The following is a 20060-nucleotide window of genomic DNA, read 5'->3' as shown; positions in this document are numbered from 1 at the left end:
CTTGCTAGGAGGGTACAAGGTTCCCCTTTTCTCCATATCCTCGCCAACATTTGCATTTGTGGTCTTTTTGTTGATAGCCCTTCTGATAGGCGTGAGGTGATTATCTCGTTGTTTTGATTTGCATTTCTCTGATTGGTAATGTTGACATCTTCTCATGTGCAAAGGGTGCTTTGAAAACACTCCCAAGCTGGGAATCTCAGGGAGGGCTTTTTGTAGATCATGATTGAGCTGAGTCTTAAAGTATGACTACGATTTGTCTAAGAAAGTAGAGTTCGGGTTTTATATCTGGCAGAGGGGAAGAGAATGACAGGGTAGTGTGACTGGTGGTCAAGGGTAGGACTGCTGGGAGGACTGCAAGCCACTGGAACGTAACGTGGTGAGGTGGACGTGGTGGGAGAGAGGCTGGCGGGCTTGGTTGGGGTCTGCTCCTAGAAAGCGTTTGACGTGGTGCTGAGGAGTTTGACCATCATTCTGAAGGCAGGGTGAGCTCGCTCTTAAACATAGAAGGGCCTGGTGACATTTGCATGTGGAACAGTGCTTGGCTGCTGTGCGGACGGGGAGTGGGGAGTGTGAGGCTGGAAGCATCTGGGGCAGAGCTGCTAGTCACTTATTTCAGATGTTTTACAGAATCCAAAACCTGTTTTATGTGGTGCAGATAGTGGGGAAATTCTGTTTGTACTATGACTTCTGTTTCATTGGGAATATTTAGAATATTCTGCTCCTCTGATACTTTACTTCTGTGATTTTGTAAAAGCTTTGAAAATCCTCTGAAAACTGGCTTGGTTTTTTCCCTGCCTCAACCACTTCACAGTTGGTTAAAGGCCTTTGGCCCACAGATTAAAGCTGTGGCCCAGGTAGTATCACCTTAAAATTCTTTCTTTCCTTTGAACATTGAAACAAAAACGCTTTTATTTTTTGGCTTGGAAGAAATGTTGGAAATAGTGAAGGCTGCAAGACTGATTCTTATAGTGCTTCCTTTTTATACTATTTTGAGAAGTTCTTCAGTTCATCATTAGAATTAGCAAGGTTATTTGAAACAATTTTGCAAGTGAATAGACTTTGCTACAATACTTCGATCTTAAATGCTCACTGATTTTAAGTTGTAATTGTCAAAGTTCGTCTTGAATAACAGAGATATGTTGTTTGTAGGTATATAAAAGCATTATCTAATGGAGAAGTGCTGTGTGGAGGAATTGCCTGTCCGTATAGTAAGACTGTCACTGTGTTTCTAATTTGTTTTCTCTAGACCAGTGGTTAGTAGTATAAGGGCTAGTGAGTTTTTCTGTGTTAATTTTGTAGGGGTGGCCCTACTTTTGGTTTGAAATTTTTAATTTATTTTTGGTTTTATTTTCTTGGGCTCGGAGAATATAGTCTTAAATATATGTTGACTTTTTTTTGTGATCAAATGGTTAGTTTTGTCATCGCAGAGTGAAACTCCATCCCTGCTGAACAGTAACTCCCCACCCTCCCTGCCCCAGTGCCTGATAACCAGTATTTTACCTTCTTTCTTTATGGATTTGAATATTTTAGTTACCTTATATAAAGGAATCATACAGTATTTGTCTTTTTGTATCTGGCTAATTTTACTTAACATAATGTTTCCGAGGCTTATCCAGCTGTATCACGTGTTGGAATATTATTCCTTTTTAAGGCTGAATAATATTTCATTGTATATATACCACCTACTATGTTCTGTTTATCCATTCATCTGTCGAGAGACACGTTTCTGCCTTTTGGCTATTGTGATGAATGTGCTGTGAGCACTGATGTACAAATAGGTGTTTGAAATCCCTGCTTTCTGTTCTTTTGGGCACATGCCCAGAAGGGACACTGCTGGATCAAGTGGTAATTCCATGTTTAGTTTTTCTGAGGAACTGCTGTACTGTTCCCACAGTGACGGTACCATTTACGTTCTCACCATCAGTGTACTGGTGTTCCAGTTTCTCCACATCCTTGTCAACATTTTTATTTTCTCTCATTTTTGATACTAGCCATCCTAATGGGTATGAAGTGTATCTCCTTGTGGCTTTGCTACTTTGTGTAAGTTTTATGGGCCCCATACCTTTTAGTTTTGTTCCTCATATATTTATTCTTGAATGAAAAAATTTCTGACAAAAATTAGGTTTTTACCGGTTACTTCTCATTTTCATTTTCATGTATCTTCCATGGAAAGTTAAGAGTGAGAACTCCAGTGCTTTTTTGTCCCACCGTCTTACTGATGCTGCCCACGTCAGCATATCTGGGATATATTTTGGTCTGTGTTGTCAGGATGTGCCACTTGCTCTACTATTTTAGCGTTTACTTCATATTTTAGGCATGCCTTTCAAATTAAAAGATAAAACTTCTTTTTAATTTAGTAATCTATCTAGAAATTTATGATGGCAGAACATTTGCTCTGAAAAAACCTTATTACTCGAAGAGAGAGAGTGTATGCAATTTAATATTTCACTGTTTTTTAATTATTTGATTTTCCCTGTTTCACTTCTTTAGTAACTTTGGGATCAGTTTGAGGGCAGAAATCATGTCTCTTGTATTGATGCATTTTTTCCCCCCATATACCTGCCACCGTGTTAAGCATACAGTAAATCCGATAAATACTGGATGAGAAATTTACATGCATTTTTCAAAGTTGGAACATTAAGCATTAGAAACTAGGAGGAATTTGTAGTTCATTAGTTTTTGTGTTTTATTTTTTAATTTATTATTAGCTAGTATTCATCATATTAAATACTTGAAAATTGTTAGCTTTTAAAAAAATTTAGGTGTGTTTATCATTCTTTCCTACCTTTGTAAGTATCTTAGTATGTATTGGTTATTCTTATGGAGACGTTTTACAGCATTTGTAACATTTTATATTGTTCTCCATGACATTTGCATACTGGCCCCTAAAATTGATTGTTTTCCTCTGTTTTGCATTCACATATTTGCAGAAAGAGAAACTGCTCGTGGTGCTGGGGTCCCTTGGAGACACCATGTGCTACCATAAAAGCAGCGTCAGTTTGGAACAGCCAGAGGCCGTGCTGGTGCACCACAGAATGGCCTTTGTCGGCATCTCGCTGTTTGCAGTCCGACTGCTGCAGACGCTTCTCCCTGCTGAAAAGGTAAGGCAGGTAGTGAGGCTTGTTTGTAGTTCACTGAGCATTACAGTCAGTGTTCTGATCATTCTGATCATTTCACGTTGTACAGAGATTACACTGGAAATGTAGAAATTGAGAAATGGCTAACATTTTTGAATCACTTGGACAAATCAATTGATAGAAAAAACACTAATTCTGTAAAGGTTTTTTTTTTTTTTTAGGTAACTTTTAAAAATTGTGGTGTAACGTTTAGAAAAGTACATAGTTCAGTTCATTTTTGCCGAGTGAATAGATCTGTGTTTAAAAAGTGACCACCCCCAGAACGTGAAATAGAACATTACCAGCATTTTGAAGGCCCCTTTCCATCTGTTGCCTCTCCTGCCTCCCCCAGAGCTAAACTCATGTCTGACTTCTGTCACCATGGAAGAATTTGTCTGTTTTTCAACTTTGTATAAATAGAATTTAAAGTATGTACTCCTTCCAGATATTGTTTTTTGACATTCATCATCGTTGCTCGCAGCAGTTTTGTTTATTTTTATTGCAAAATACTATTCCATTATATGACTGTATGTTAAAGGTGATTTTAATAGGTGTAAATATTTGTTTTAAATCATCTTACTGACTGTATTTTTAAATGGAAGTTATATCTGATTTGAATGTTAGTGGTAAAAATATCTCAAATGACTTATGCAAGTGTTTTGTAGTATATTTATTGCAAAAAGAAAAGGGTGGCATCATGCTTAAGTGAAGGTATGGGAGAAATCACTGCAGCTAAAGAACTGTTTCCTGTGCTTTTTCGTGTCCTTTGTTGTAGCCATTTGCCCTTTTGTTGCCTAGAATTCTGCAGAATGTATGGTTTCAACTCCATTTTTTAATAATGCATACACAATGCATGTAATATCGGGTCATCTGGGAAAAGAAAACATTACATTTTAACTATAGTATTTTGCTTTAGGGAAAGTAACATTATTTCTGTTAATTTTCATTTTTAACTTTCATTCATTAGTTGTTATGTTTCAACATAACACTCTGTTAAAGAGTGATAATTTTCCAAGCCTTAAATGTTATAAACTGAAGAATTTCAGTCACATAAGACTGAAATTGCATTTAAAATGTGTCTCACTTTACATGATAATATTACTTAACTGGAAAATTAGTGCTATAATAACTTGTTATTAAGTATTACAAGTGATCAATCTATCTATAGGTTGTAGTATTGTGGAAAAGTCACTTGTCAGTTGTATCATATAGCTTATTTATTGCTTTTTTGATTATAGACTTTTTTATCTCTGCTTATTTGGTCAGGAATCAGTTAAAATAGAAATCAATAATTTATTTTATTAGAATAACGTAAAGCCAACTCTGCCTTTTTTTTTTTTTTTTTTGAAGGTAGTAATTTTTTTGTTTTTGAAGGCAGGTCAGTATCTGTAATTAAAAAAATTTTATTTATTATTGTATTTTAAAAATTTCTTTATTTTATTTTAGTTTTTATTTGACAGGAGGAGGTAATTAGGTTTATTAATGCTTTTAGAGGCGGTAGTGGGGATTGAACCCAGGGCCTTGTGCATGCTAAGCATGCACTCTACCACTTGAGCTATACCCTCCCCCTAATATCTGTAATTTTTGATAGCTCTTTTAAATATGTAGTTTGGAACTTCATTAAAACAGTTAATGGGGTCATTGAAGAGACTATAATTAAGTTATTGGTTTATAGGTGGTTACAATTGCTTTGATTGATCAAAAATTTTAAAATTAGAAATAAACAAAAATGCTCTTCCATTGCTGTTAAATTTCTCCTTCAGTTTTTATATAAATGCAAGGTTATGCTGCCCTCTGTCTGTTGCTAGCCCACCAAAAATTGAAGTGGAATTTCGACTCTGAAAGTTTCTACCTTGAAAGTGGCTTTTAAATATTTGAGTTGCCACCTAGCAAATACATAATTTGGAAGTTGGAAAATGATAATATGAATCTCTGTAGAGATTTCCTGAATTTGAAAGCTTTGACAAAATGCACTTGAAGACCTTTTTAAAATTGATAATTGCTGATTTTGAATGAATTTGGAGAATACCTGAGTATAGGTTAAAATGATACACTGATAATCTTATTAAAAATGTTCTGGTTGGATAAATCAAATGGGTAAAAACAAATGGGAGTTAACTTCCTTTAGGGGGAACATCTGGGAAGTAAGAGCTAGAAATACTGACCTGTGCTAGAAGCAAGGGCCCTGAGCAGCCTAGGAACCCCTGTGACCCTCCTCACCTAGCCAAGCAGACGGAGGGTGAGGAGGAACAGATATCACAAGGCTCTGACTTCTTAGTGGGGTATGTAGAGTCTAGTAATTGGGTACAGCTGTTTGATTCAGAGCAGCGTTTCTCCCAGTTGTAACGTGTAACCAGATCACCCAGGGATCTTGTTCATCAGTCCTTGCCTAGTCTGTCTGTTAGGGCTGGATGGGGCCTGAGAATCTGCATTTCTAACAAGCCCTAGGATAATGCCATGGCTGCTCTGAGTGACAACGTTTAGAGAAAACAATATTACATACACCCTTTCTCCCCAGCATGCATGATAGTGATGTTGAGTCTTTTTTTAATCTAATAGTGGTAATGGCTTTCCACTGAAATATCTTTGCTTTTAGTCCCAACTGATACGTGACTAATGCTTATGTATATATAGAACCAATGTCTTCAGTCTGCAGTGTGAACTGTGATCAGCCCACTGGGCCACGCAAAGATTACTTATGGCCTTACCTTGGTGCTTTGAGTTGCTGAGATAGGAGTTTCAGATTTAGATATACAGAGCGAAATGTCAGAATTCCTTTGTGATGAAGTGAAAGGAGGAAAAAAAGGAAATTAGTATGTCTTGAGTGTGATGTGCCAGACGCTCTGTGCAGTGCTTGTTTTATTTTCCCATCAGCTATTCTTATTTTTCTGCCTCAAGTCAGAAAACAGTGCCTCTGGAGTTAGAACCACTAGGATTTCCTATTTTAGCACATTGCCCAACTCAGTAAGTCTCCTTTGCTAATTCCTCTTTATCTTCCTCACCTCTTAAAGGGTTAGAACTCCAGGACTAGCTACGGCCCTCACGCAGTATCATCCCATTTGCAGTCTTTAAATACCATCTATTTGCTGTCACCTCCCAAATTTATATTTCCAGATCGCATGTCACCTGAACCCTCATCTCATATATATATCCAGTATCCTTTGACATCCTCACTGGACGGTTCATACTTCTAAGTTAACATGTCCCAAACGCAGTTCTCTCCTCCCTCTCACAAGTGTGGTCTTCCTGTAGTCTTCCCGATCTCAGTAAGTGGCACCTTCGTTCCAGTTGATAGTCGATCAGGAAAAAAACCTCAGAGCCACCCCAGATTCCTGTCTTTCACACACATGTAGATCCAGTCCTGGAACAAAATGTGTTATTTCTCTTAATAGCTGGGTTTTGTGTGTGTGTCTGTGCTTAGTAACCTAAAAATTTGATCCCTTTAGTTTTTGATACTTCACTTGGCAACTTTATTTCATTTAAAAGCGTAGTTTAGCTGATTTAGATTTTCAGGCAGTAATGATTATCCTTTGAATAAGTTATCCATGAAATAATAACCTACTTTAATAAAGACAGCATTTCAGCCACAGTGGTGAGCTCTGCCAAATGATTTTCTCTGAACATTGAATTTTCAATCCTTTTCATTTTTTCAGTTGGTAGACTCCTATCACGATGCTAGAATCATTAAAAAAAGCTAACAAAGAGTTTTTTTTAAGTTTTATATCAATTGATTTAAAGTTATAAAATATTCTCTATTTCATTTGAACCCCTTGATTTTATACTAATTTAGGGTCAGTCTTCTGTGAATGTTTCAGAACTATTTTAAATATTATGTTGAATTTCTCCTTTCTCTTCTAAAACACAAAACCAAGTAAAAAATTAATTTCTTTTCAAATCAGTCTATAGCTGTACTTGATTTAGTGTTATTCAGTTTAATATGTAGCTGATAAGCCCTGAGCTATATCCTCAGCAGTTTATTGTGTTTTTCTGGAGACTTGCGTGCACACGCGTGGAAAACTCATCGAGGAAAAGGCCTGGTGCCCTCAGTTCAGTAGCAGAGGCATAGATGAGGTGTGAGCCTAGGAGGAGAGCAGTTCTGAGGGTTGGTGTGGGGAAGAAGGCGGTATCCTGGACCCCAGGCTTTGGGAAAGAGTTGAAATTTGAACTTGAGATGTTTTGGGTGGAGAAAAATAGCATTGAACGAGAATGTGAAATAAATGATGTGTTGGGGGATAGAATTTTCTTTGGAAAATCATAAACTTTGTAATAGAGAATTACTAAAAAAGTTGAACTATATTAAGATTATGGTCTGCTATGTTTATATAAAAAATGGTTTAATTTTTTTTTTTAATTTATCAAGGCAAGCCACTTTTTACCAGAGCCCATGTCAGCAGCATTATTTCTAGTTTCTTTGGACATGCCTATTTCTTTGGAATATCCAAATATTCATGAGGCTGTCGTGGCCTATTTGGAACAGCTGAATTCTGAAAACTACAGTATCTATAAACGAACTGCAGAGGCTGTTTATTCAATTGAATGTACCTGTAACTTCCTGTCTGATGTTGGAAAGGAGGTAAAAAGTTTTGCTAATACCTTTTTAAAATCCTTTTGATAAGCTATTTAGAAAATTTAACTTATAGTTTTCAAATGAATGGATATTTAACAATTGAAATCCTAGAGGTGGGGTACATTATTACTGAATGGCCCAATTATCAGATTAAAGTAAGGGTATGATTTATATAAAAGTAAAATGAAGACCTGAATGAATGGCATATATTCAGGAGACCAGTGGGGTTTTTTTTTTTTTTTTTTCTTTCTATTTCTTTTAAAAATTTTTTAGGGCAGCAGGTAATGAGGTTTATTTATTTATTTTTAATGGAAGGACTGGGGATTGAACCCAGGACTTCATGCATGCTAGGCATGCACTCTACCACTGACCTATACCCTCCACTGACACCAGTGGTTTTTGAAAAAACAGTAATTATTATCAATATCTTTGATAGTGAGTTCCTTTTTGAAGTGGCTTACTGTATGTGAACAGAGTGACATCTGGCATAAACAGAAGTATAAGAGGCATTTTAGTGCTTATTTATAGACACATTTCCCTTAGTGTTTTATAGACCCTTATTTACTCACACAAAGAGCCTGACTTTTTGTTAAATAAAGTAATGAACTAGATTTTAAGGTAGTAGGATGACTTTTAGTACAGTGTTATAGCAACAATTATGTATTTATTACTTGCTCCTTTTAGGATATTATTTAATATGTTATCAATGAAAAGGTTAATGAATCTAAAAATAGACATTGACTACAATAGTTGCTTACTGTCTGAAAATACGAAAATGGGTCCTTGATGATCTTGAAATTTAGGGGCAAAATTCTTATTCCTCTTGTCTCCCCTACAGTGGAGTTTATCTGAACCTCATATTTTTAATTTTCCTTTATTTACCCACTATTGTTTATTTTTGTTTTCTCTTTGCTCCATCTTGATGCCACTGGCTTCTTGTTTCATCCATGGTAGAATTTTGAATTGTCTGTTAGTTTAACTATTTCTGTGACATTGTGCATGATCAGTTAATCACACACGTATTGACCATCCTCTGTGTTCCTAGAACTGGTCAGGATGTTAGAAGAGGGTGTTGATCTTAAAATACATGGACCCTGCCTTGAGCCCCAGTTAGAGGGATAGGACTACAACCAAGCAGTCTAAGAACTGTGCCGCTCTGAAGTAAATAGTAGGAGGTCTCGTGGCATTTAGCCAGGCATTTCCCCCACATTTTCCTTGTAGGCTGACATTTTTAGTTTACTTGTTGAAAAAGTGGACTTAAGCAAATGTGAACAATCTCAGGGTCTCTGGATGATCTAATTTCTTGAAGGTGCTGTGTTAGCTGTTGAGGTTTTATTATAAATGACATTGACATTTACTGTTCCATTCTGCTTCTTTTTTAGGGAGAGAAGAATCTCTTAGAATTAGTGGAGTTGGCAGACCAAGCCTTACGTAGCTTTTCCTATCATCAGCATTTCCCCCTAATAAAGGAAATCATTTACATTTGTTCAAAGATGTAATATTTTCTTTCTTAATATTATTATATTACAAGATTTGTGTGTGTGTGTGTGTGTAAACTAAGAGCAATGAAAATGAAACTAGTCTTAAATCTTGTTATTTTTAAATTTAAATTGCTATTATATGTATCTGACCTTTAAACTGTATATTTATAGCTGCATTAGAAAAGTAAACTGTTTTATTCAAAAGTAAACTTTAAAAATGTCATGCCTAAAATCAACATGAATTATCCTTGGATTTTTGTATTTTTGGTGTCTTTCCAACCAGGTATCCAGGCACATTTGTTTATTATTTATCTTTGATGTTTTAATTAATAACTTGAATTGAGGGGTTTTTTTAATATAGATTTTTATATATACATTCACTTACACAATATTTATATACATTTATTTATATGTATATTTATATGTATTCAGTCACCTCACACAGTTACCATTTTTTGTTTTTTTGTGATGATAACATTGAAGATCTACTCTCTTGACACATTATCAAGTGTACAATACCATGTTACTAACCATAGTCACCATGTAGTATGTTAGATCTCCAGAATTTATTCATCCTGCACAACTGAAGCTTCGTACCCTTTCACCAGCATCTCTGCATTTCCTCTATGCCTCAACCCCTGGCAACCTCCATTCTACTATTCGCTTCTATAAGTTTGATTTTTTAGATTCCACATGTAAGTCAGATCATGCATTATTTGTCTTTCTTTGCCTGGTTTATGTTACCATGTCCTCCAGTTTCATCCATGTTGTCACAAGTGATAAGATTTCCTTCTTTTTCTAAGGCTGAATAATATCCCATTGTACATACACACCACATCTTTTTTTATCCATTCATCAATCAACTGACACTGTTTCCATGTAGTGGCTATTGTGAATAGTTCTGGAATGAACATGGTAGTACAGATATCTGTTGGAAATACTGATTTCATTTCCTTTGGATATATACCCCAAAATAGGGTTGCTGGATTATATGGTATTCCTATTTTTAATATTTTGAGGAACCTCCATATTGTTTTCCACAATGGCTGTACCATTTTACATTCTAAATATAGGTTTTTAAAGACATTTTAGTTATCTATACTCCTTAAGAGAAAATATTCTCTGCCTTGAAATAAGTAAGTAAATACTAATACTGGGTTAGTTAACTAAGATCCCAGTTGGAGAAATTAAAGTAGAAAGAAAGCTCTTTCTGTGTTTTTCAATTTCTTGTTTCGTAACTTAGTTGCTTAGCTGTCTTGGGTATTCTACCTTCACCAGCTGGAAGTCTGCACAGGCCAGTCCATTACTGCAAGGAGAAAGCCAGAAGGTGTTTCTGCGTATGTTGTCTCACCCACTGCTACAAGTGAAAGTTAAAACTTACCACTGCTGCCTGGAAATTATTAAGGTAGGCTTTTAGTTTTTGATTTTTTGGGGAGCACTAACAGTGTATTCTCTTATAAAATTCCAAAATTAAATTACTTGACCTTTTGAATAAGGTATAAGAATTATTACCATAGAAGTAGATGGTAATTAATCTTAGTCAACTCTAAGCAACTTGTACTATTAAATTGCCTTAACTTAGTAAGTCTAGCAACTGAATTGCTTTATTAGAAGTTTTATTAAGAATTACGTTTATGTTGTGTTATTTAATGCTGGAAAACTTGACTTCTCCAAGGTATTCAAAAGTGATTTCTATGCTAAGGAAAAGTTTTAGGTTGCGATGGCTTAAATTTTCCTTAGTAATATTTTTCTTTTTTTCTTTTGAAACAAATATTTTCTATGTTTTTAAATTTTAAAATATTTCATCATAGAATAGTACATAGAGTATTAACTATTTCAATATTGAAAAAATACTACATAGGACAATATTGAAAAATATGTATGTTTCTATGTACTCTTAAAAATGTCCTTATATTTAAAATTCTTATAAGTACTATCTAGATACAACAAATGTTTACATTTTGCCATTTTTATTTATCCTTTTTTATCCAGGGAAATAAAAATACTAGTTATAACTGAAGCATTTTTCCTTTCTCTTCCCCCTTTCTTCTGCCACCAGGGTAACCACACTTTAAAGTTGGTGTTTATTCGTCCCATCCATGCTTTATATATGCATGTCTTTATAAATCATACATATTACTGTTTTTGTCTGTTTAAGAAAGTCTGTGCTTTCATATATTCATTATATATTATATATGCATTAAGGATCAGCTTTATTCCATTCTATGGATGAATAAACGGAAGCTCAGAGAGTTGTTCTTGAAGTTTTTTAAGGAAATAAGTGACGTCTTTTTTTAAACCTTTGGGCTGAGGCTTAAATTCTTTCAGAAGCTTGAAATATAAAGTTGTATGGAGTAAAGTTAAAGTTTAAAAAGAAGAAGTATGAATGTGTGTGTTTGTCTATGTATGTGTGTAACTTTCTGATCTCTGGGTAGTTGGCAATGGTTAGGAAGGAGTGATTTGCAGGATGAAAAAGTCAGTCATTATTGACTGTACTGTTATCTTCTACTTAAACTAAATTCTGTTAATATTTCAGGTAGTCTTTTTTTCCCCTCTCATCTTAAGCAGTTTCTAACAAAATACTGTTTTTTCATTCAAATTGAGAAGTGAGTTTGTGATAATTAGTCGAAGAGATGGTACAGAGTCATTACTTATATGCAGGTGCATCACTGTTTTGATAATAAAAAAAAAATCCCACATATATGTTGTCCTTCCCCTCACCCAGAAATTTAAGTCTGTTTTGATTTGAATTTTGTTTCTCTTTGTCAAACCTCAGTAAACAAAGTGAGAATACCTTGGGATAAGTTTATCGTGTTGCTTTTTTCCTTTGTGTCTGCCATTATGAACAATTTTAAAAGATTACGGTTGTCTCAGCAATTTGGTTATTTAATTTATCAAGACTATGCTTGTTGGCTGAAAGAAGTGTAATAGAGATCTCATGCAGACTCAGAAACTGTTAGTCAAGAGAACCTTTTTTATCCTCTACTAGTTAAAAGAAAAGTTTCAGCAAAGTAAATATTAAAATTGGATTTGAATTAGAAACAGAAGAAGGAGGATTCCTCTGGAAAAATCAGTGTCACTAATTTTTAAAAACTTTCTGTATTATTTTGCAGGAATGTCTAGGCGTCCACAATGTCAGTCAACCTGTGTCTTCACTTTGTAATGGAATTCATTTTCTGCTTCACCCAAAAGTTCTGTACGAGATCTGTGCATTTGGCATGCAAGAGCCCAAAAATGAGGTATGGCAAGTTGAAGTACAAAAGACTACACTAATTCTTTAGATACTCAGCTGCATCAAGGTGATGCTGCAGGGTAACAAGGTAGTCTGAGGAGAAACTAAGAAGAAACTTGTCTTTGATACATGGGTTCAGTTAAGCTGTTATTTAACTGAAAAAGAGATGTTAAAATGAGACGCAAAATACAAGACATACTTGTTCTCAGAAAATTCAGATCAAACTTTTTACTTAAGTTTTTCATATACGATGTAGAGAATGATGCAGTGGTTATAGCAAGCAGTGTATTTCATTAAGGAATATATTTATTCAATGGAAAAATATACCTTAAAGGTTAAAAAAAAAAGAGATTGTTCGGGGGAAAGACTGGACTGTGAGGGGATGCTGTGGAAATAGGAACATCTGAAGGAAGAGATGTCAATTACAGCACCTTCCAGATTTTGCAGAATGTCACCGGTAGGTGAGGTGACGCCGTGGGTCACCTCATCTTGCTGGATTGTTTCGCCTGTGTTGTTGAGCAGGTGAACGCTGCTGCCAAGGCCATCCTGACGTACCTGCTGCAGGGACGACTGATGATGACAGCGCTGACCTGGAACAAGTTTATTGAGGCCCTCTGTCCTGTCATCCCAGTCCTGCAGGTACTCTGCAGACCCATTTTCCACGCCGTTTATCTTTGGTGGGTGTGACTGGTTACGCGCAGGCCAGCAGCGGCGCTGCGTGTTGTGGGAGAACGAGGAGAGGCTGCGAGGGCGCTGTGGGCGAGGGAGCAGGAGGTGGGTGGCTGTCTGGTTTCTGGCAGAAGGTTAAACCGGGCCAGCCGACTTGTCTGCGCTCTGTGTGTCTAGGGGGGAGGTTAAGAAGTGAGGTGGAGGCATTTAGCCTTGACTGTGAAGACAGAACGCAGCCTTATATATAGAAAGGCTTTTAGGCAAAGCTAACTGCTTTTTAAGCAAACATTACATAATGGAACTTGCTTCATGAATTCTGTCCGTGCGTGTGTGGATCAGAGCGATACTTTGATCGATGAGCTCTTAGAAACAAAGCTTTTTTAGCAGTCCTCTGGGCTTAGGTAAAGGAGTGAGGGACATTCAGGACCCTGCCTCCCTTGGGGGAGAAGGTGGAGATGGGAGCACATCACAGGAGTAGTCGTCCCGTAGGAAAGAGCCTGGGCCTTGGCCCTGGACGCTCGCTCAGCTCAGTTCCCTGCAGACCAGCTGGCCGCACGCCACCTCCGGCTGGTGCGGGGGGCAGCCTGAAGGGCTGGGAGGGGCCTCATCTAGGGGAAGTGCCGCACCTGGAATTTTGGAAAGTGGAAGAACTAGAAAGTGCCGAGACGGCTGGCGTGTTTTCCTGACCTTCTCCAGGATTATTGTTTAAATACAGCTGTATGTAGACTTCTTACCTCATGGATGTTGTTTTGAGAAGTCATTACTCAACTGAATTGAAAGAAATTTATGAGTTGCCTTACAGGTCAAACACATTTCTTACTTTCAAGGTAAAAAATTAAGTAATGGGTATACAATCAAACAATGATCTCTCTTTTTATGAAATCTGTTAGGGCTATGCGGACACAGAAGACCCTTTGGGTAACTGCGTTCTCCTCCTAAGCAAAGCGAGTTCTGAGGCAGGCGAAGGGATTCTCCCCTGCACCACCCGGTTGAAGTCCATATTGCGACTCCTGCTGGTGAGAAAGCCGTCGTAAGTACAGCAGTCTTCAGTGGGAAAGATGACTGCAGACATTCTAGAAAAGGATGGAATTATGTCGAACAGTGTAAAACCAAAGGAAGTGGAGGAAAGTTATTCTCTGTCATTAGACAGAGAGAGGGCACTAGTGCATGAAACTAACTCGACGCAAGGTCTTCTGGATGCTTTCCTGAGATGCTCCATTCGTCTTCCAGCCTGGCCATCAGATCAGCCCATGTTACAGCTGCTCACAGTGCTGCCTCGGGCGGGCTGGAAAGCCAGGAGATATACAGACTGCAGGGCATTCCTGTTGTCTTCTCGCTTTAGAAATTGTTGGCCTCCTGGAGTGAAACTTTTCTAAACATTTGTTCTGAAAATTTAAGTTACTCATAAAAATGTCGTGTACCAGTTCCCTCATACACCAGAGTACATGTGTGATTTAATCTTGTTTAGCTTGTCCTCTTTTTCGGGAAACTGAAGAAGTGTCTTTTCCTCCACCATTAGTGTAAATGTCATTTTAACTAAAAGAAAAGAAGGAGAGATACAGTGTCTTCCTTCTCTCTGTGTCAGTTCAACGTGTATCTTCTCTGTTACTTTCTTTAGGTAACAGTGGTTAGATTTTCCCTAAGGAGAGAAAAAAAGCTTAGTGTCAAGCTGGATGAGCAGTGTAGGGAGAGGGTTGGTTGAAAAGGGCAGGACGGACAGACGTTCTTTTGACAGTGGGTACTTCTGTCTTCCCCATGCCTACATCAGGATAGTACAGTGGCATATTTATAAACTGATGATCAGACTGAAAAATAAGGAAGAAGGTGAGATACACTAAAACATTAAGAGAATGGAAGGAGGAAAATCAAAGAGGAGATGGTAGAAGCATCTGCGTCCTGTAGGAAGTAAAGCTGTGCGTGACGCAGGCTGCAGCGGGGCAGACGGAGTCCGCGTGTCTGTGCTCCTCGGGGACTGGCTTCTGCGGGTGCTCCCACAGGCCCTGGGCCGTGTCTTTATTAATGTGCTAGTGTCTACTGCCTGCCCCAAACTGGTGATTTAGCACAATAGCTATGTGTCTTCTGTTCACCTTTGGGGGCCTAAGGTCTCCAGGTAAACAAAAAGCACTTACCAGGCAGGACATCCAAGGGCTTAGAGTTACCCTCCCAGGAGCCAAGGGCAAGGCCAGGCCTCTCTTTGGGTAAAGTAATTCTCGGTTACGCAGAACTTAAAACAGTTTACATTACATATTTGTTTTCATTATTTGGTTAATGCAGACCGTGAACTCCATCAGGCAGGAACCCTGTCCACTAATCTTTATGTCCTCAGAACTTCATCGAGTACCTTGCACACAGATATACTCAAAATGTATTTGTTGAAAGAAATAAGCGTAGAGGAGTAACTGGTCTCTGGAGCTCATACTGGATCTAAAACAACGCTAAATTTATAAACCAGAGGAGGAGATGCATAAACATATATTTTCCGTATCCCACTCTAGCCTTTTTCCTGGGAGTCATGACTGTCCCTGAACTGACCCTAGATTTCAGCACAGATCGTACTGGCACAAAGGAGGAGCACGTGTGGGTGTCTTGCTGTTCTAAGCTTTCATGAGGGAACAGCAGATGGGAGAGGGGGAAAGTTTGCCTGACTCTCACACCATCTTGGAGTATGTGTTTGCCCTTTGAAGATGGTATCTGTTAGGAATACGGTAAACTCCTTCTTTCTGTAGATTTGGGAAGCACTTGAGAACCGTGGTCGGCTGTGGGAACATGGCAGCTCGCAACCCAGACATGACACTGCCCTTCCAGAATTGGGCATGTGATGGAGAAGACCAGTGTCACCGGTTATTTCTTATTGCTGCTTGTAATAAAGCGAGCTCAGTGTTACGCCGGGGGGCTTCGGGTGACTGGACACAGCCTTTGCTGTGGTAGGGAGGCCTCCCTGAGTGCGCAGGCCTCAATTGTAGTCTCACAAGTAGTACCTAAAACCTGGGACTTGGATTCCCGCTTGAAATTTGCCCAGTTTCCCTGTAGTTCATTGTCTGATGGTGTGCAGTATTCAACCTTTTCTCAAAATCTCCCACCTTCCGACTCAGCGGACCTTAATGCTAATCCATTCCAGATAAAATAGAATTTTGACGGGAATCAAAGTTACTTGCACTTTCATATTTGAGGGAATCTGTTTGTCCCCTAATATCATGCTTCAGCTGTTAGTGTGATGGCTCACCTGCAGCTTCGGCCTGCTGTCTGGACTCGTGGGTCAGCCTGTGACTAGACTTGGAGCCAGGAGCTAAGGTTTGTGGACCAGCTTTCTGGAGTGATACTGACTGTGAAGTTTGCAGTGACATTGACTGAAGTTGACAGTCTCAGCGAGTCTGTGTCTTCACTTGTAGTTATTCATTATTCTTTATTTCTGCTGCTTATTTATAAATATAAAATGAAAGAATGATTGTAGTTATGCATTAGATATTTTAATAGAAAAACTAAACTGTCATCAGTAATGTTAGGATAAACGTGGCTAATTATTATGTTGATTTTGTAATAGTTCTTTGTGATTATAGGCCTTTATAATTTCTAGACATTTTTGTGTAACAAAATGTTGACTTCAAGACTTTGTTCCTTCAGGGTCCGGGCACTGGCGTTGAAGCTCTTAGCATGTTACCTCACGAGGGAAGAGGGAGCCGGTACCAAGCGCCCTTCAATAGATGCCAGAGTTCTCTCCAGAGTTACTAATTTATTTATTGTGAAAAAACCTATTGAACTCAAACTGGATGACAGAAAAGAACTGATTATTAAGGTGACTATAACTTTCAAGTCTATTACTGTGAGGTTATTTGATGTATTTTAAGTTATATTCTGCAGTTCGTTACTTGCCAGAGAGGGAGAGAGATGGGGCTTCAGGTGTGATTGTTGCTGCCAAGTTTGAAGTTGTGTCCTGGCCTTTTCTGGCTTCTGGATACATTTACTCATTGAACAAGTATTTCTTGAGTGCCTGCTATGTGCCAGGGATCATGGCCGTTTTCATTTAGAATATACACTGGAAATGCAAATTAATTTGAATAGTGCCTTAAATACAACATAAGGCTGATCTAGTGGAAAGAAATTCTGTGATGACTCATAAAAACAAATACCACTCTCATAAAAGCTATTCTTTTTCTTATGTTGGAAATTGACTGTAATAGCAAAAAAGAAAATACCTCTATGACAAAAGTTTTCAGTCTCTTCATTATTGGAGGAAAAAAATAATATAGAAGGCAAAGGCAGTTCCTCTTAAATGTTATGGTGGTTCTGAGATTTTGCTGTTACTTTCCTTTCCATATCTTTGGCTTTTTCCATCTCTTCAGAGGTATGGCCTTCACTTCCCTGTCTGTCCGGGGCTGCACCCAAATCATCCCCGACTGATACAGGAGTGGGTAAAAGACAAAGCAAGCTGTCCGTTATCTTCATTCCTGTGTTTTATGGCTTCTCCTATGACTCCAAGTGTGCAGCCTGTCAGGTTTTTTAGGTTTAGACCAGCCCCCATGCCTGGGGCAGTGCCGTGGAGTCACACGTATTACAATACATTCAGTGTTCTTCTAACCTGAGTGTTTGGGGACATGTGACAGCCCTGGCGGGAGGGTTGGAGAACCTTCTATGAGCCACATACCAGGTCCTGTTGGGACTTCTTGAGTACTAAGCCACTGGTGTCACTCTGTGCCCTGTGTGTGGTGAGGAGGAGGGCGAGAGTGGGGTTCTAGAACTATCCTTGGTGAGTCCCCGTTAGGGCTGCAGGTGGCAGCGGGTGGGGGAACGGAGTGTTCTCTCTGTCCTTTTCCCCTCCCCCTTTTCTGTTGTGTTTTGCTTCCTCCGACTCTGTCCTGGTAAGAAGTGACAATCAGGGATTGGTATTCGGGGAGGCCTGGTCAGAGTGCTGGGCAGCAAGCCCGGAGAGCTGTCAGCTTCAGGGTCTCTGACAGGAGGAAGGGGTCGGGCACGGAATTCCAGCTGCTGGACCCTGGAAGCAGCAGGACAGGCCCGCGTCCCGTGTCTGGGGTCGCTGTCCACAGGCGGGCTGGGTGCTACCTGCAGTGATGTTACATACCTTAGATGTTTTCTGTGAAATTCTTAAAGTGGCTGATGGATTATGAATGACTTCCTAGCAGAAATATACATTAAAAAGAGAGGTTTATTTGATATGATGGCTCTTTTAGAGCCTAACTTCCTCCCTGACTCATCACATCGTTGTTGCAAATGTAAATGTATCAGTTACTTACATTGACTTTTTGAGCTTAAGTATAAACTACAAAGTTTTACTGGAAAATTGGAAGTAAATTAAAAAAATTTTTTCTGTGTTTTTTTTGTTTTCAGTTGGAGACTGTTGAAAAGGTCTATGAAATCTTTATCTCAGATGATATTGATCTTGTTTTGAGAAAGTCAGCTGCAGAGCAGTTAGCTGTGATCATGCAAGGTAATGTTGGTTTTATCCTTTTTTTTAATTGCAGTAGAGTCAGTTTACAGTATTGTGTCAGTTTCTTGCGTACAGCATCATGTTTCAGTCATACGAATACGTACATGGACTCATTTTCATGTTCTTTTTCATTAGAGGTTTCAAATATTGAATATGGTTTCCTGTGCTATATATACAGAATAAACTTGTTGTTTATCTGTTTTACATACAGTACAGTCTTTTAAGGAGAATGATCGCTGTGCCGCTGAGAATGGAGATTTGAATTGCTGTGTGTGGCGGTACCAGGGGCTGGCAAATGGTGGTTTGTTTGTAGACAGATCTGGCCTGCAGCTGGTTGTGTGTTTTTGTTTTTTTTACGGTCTTCAAGCTAGGAATGATTTTTACATTTTTGACAAAGAATATTTGACAAAGGCCGTATGTGGCCAGCAAAGCCTAACATAGTAACTATCTAGTTCTTTACAGAAAAAGTTTGCTGACCCCTGGTCTAGATTATCATACTTGACCTGTAGAATGTCATTTGTTAAAGTTGTCTTTCTTCTAAAATATTGATAGAATTCTAGCAGTAAATTGCATGTTCTTTCTCAGTTTACCTAGTACATGATGTTTTCAGGTTGTTCCTTCTTGCTTAGAGAAATCAGTCACATTGTACTTTGTGGATAGGTAAAATAATAATAGTGCACTGTAACTATGTATTTTCTTTAAAGGTTTAGAAACAACTAATAAAATTTACTCTTAGTTTTTGTTTGTAAGGTGGTTATTCCAAAGCCTTCCATTCTTTGGGTTAGTGTTTAATTTTCTTCTGTCTCTGATGTATGTAGTTTATCTTTAGTGTTTGAGAGAAATAACTTTGCACTTACATAAAAATATTTTTCCTAACTTGGAAGATGGGGTATGATGAATATTCCTATCCTGACGTCATCAGTGGAAACTAGGATGAGAGAGGAATTTGAAAAAGCACACTCAACATGTTTGTGGTTTTAATAACAATAATACAGACCATAGAAAATAAGGCTCTAGCACATGTGGGGAGCCTTGGCTAAGACGACTGAAAAAACGTTTAGAGAGTGTTCTTTGCAGTATTGTTTAACATTTCAAAAGTAAAGCTCATGGTTTTGGCATGCACCATATTGGAGGGTAGTGGAAGCCTCCCAAAAAGTGGCAGCTAAAGATAGTTACAGTGATAGCTAGTTATTCAGTGTCAACTTTATATGTGTATGTTTTTCTCAATGAGAATATAGGAAGACAAATCAAGAAAATTTGTCTGCACATTGTGAAGTACTTGTAACTAATCTATAAGCAGCTAGAGTGTTTGGCACTAGTAATATCTCGTGTGTGTGTGTGTGTGTCTGTGTGTGTGTCTGTGGCTTAGTCTGATTGGGCTGCTATGATGAAATGCCATAGACTGAGCACAGACATTTATTCTCACAGTTCTGGAGGTGATAAGTCCATGATGAAGGTGTCTAGTGAGGGCCTGCTTCTTGGTTCATGGGTGGCTGTCTTCTCCCTGTATTTTCACATGGAGAAGGGGCAGGGAAGCTCCCTGGGTCCTCTC

At 38.2% G+C, this 20060-nt stretch overlaps 1 protein-coding gene across 5 annotated transcripts in view; it reads left to right on the top strand.

Moving 5' to 3' along the window:
- The window catches only part of RTTN (rotatin), a 122467-nt gene that overhangs the window by 29698 nt on the left and 72709 nt on the right, over positions 1–20060 (top strand). For all 5 annotated transcript variants that reach the window (XM_074355447.1, XM_045510656.2, XM_010947094.3 and 2 more), the window contains 9 exons: positions 2931–3101; positions 7477–7689; positions 9066–9178; positions 10443–10569; positions 12278–12403; positions 12919–13035; positions 13956–14095; positions 16687–16858; positions 18409–18508. In XM_074355447.1, the coding sequence (XP_074211548.1) occupies positions 2931–3101; positions 7477–7689; positions 9066–9178; positions 10443–10569; positions 12278–12403; positions 12919–13035; positions 13956–14095; positions 16687–16858; positions 18409–18508 (1279 nt within the window). The remainder of the gene's footprint in view (positions 1–2930; positions 3102–7476; positions 7690–9065; positions 9179–10442; positions 10570–12277; positions 12404–12918; positions 13036–13955; positions 14096–16686; positions 16859–18408; positions 18509–20060) is intronic.

The sequence above is a fragment of the Camelus bactrianus genome, chromosome 30 (assembly GCF_048773025.1).
Source record: "Camelus bactrianus isolate YW-2024 breed Bactrian camel chromosome 30, ASM4877302v1, whole genome shotgun sequence".
Taxonomy (NCBI): domain Eukaryota; kingdom Metazoa; phylum Chordata; class Mammalia; order Artiodactyla; family Camelidae; genus Camelus; species Camelus bactrianus.
This window is presented reverse-complemented; position numbering and strand designations above follow the sequence as displayed.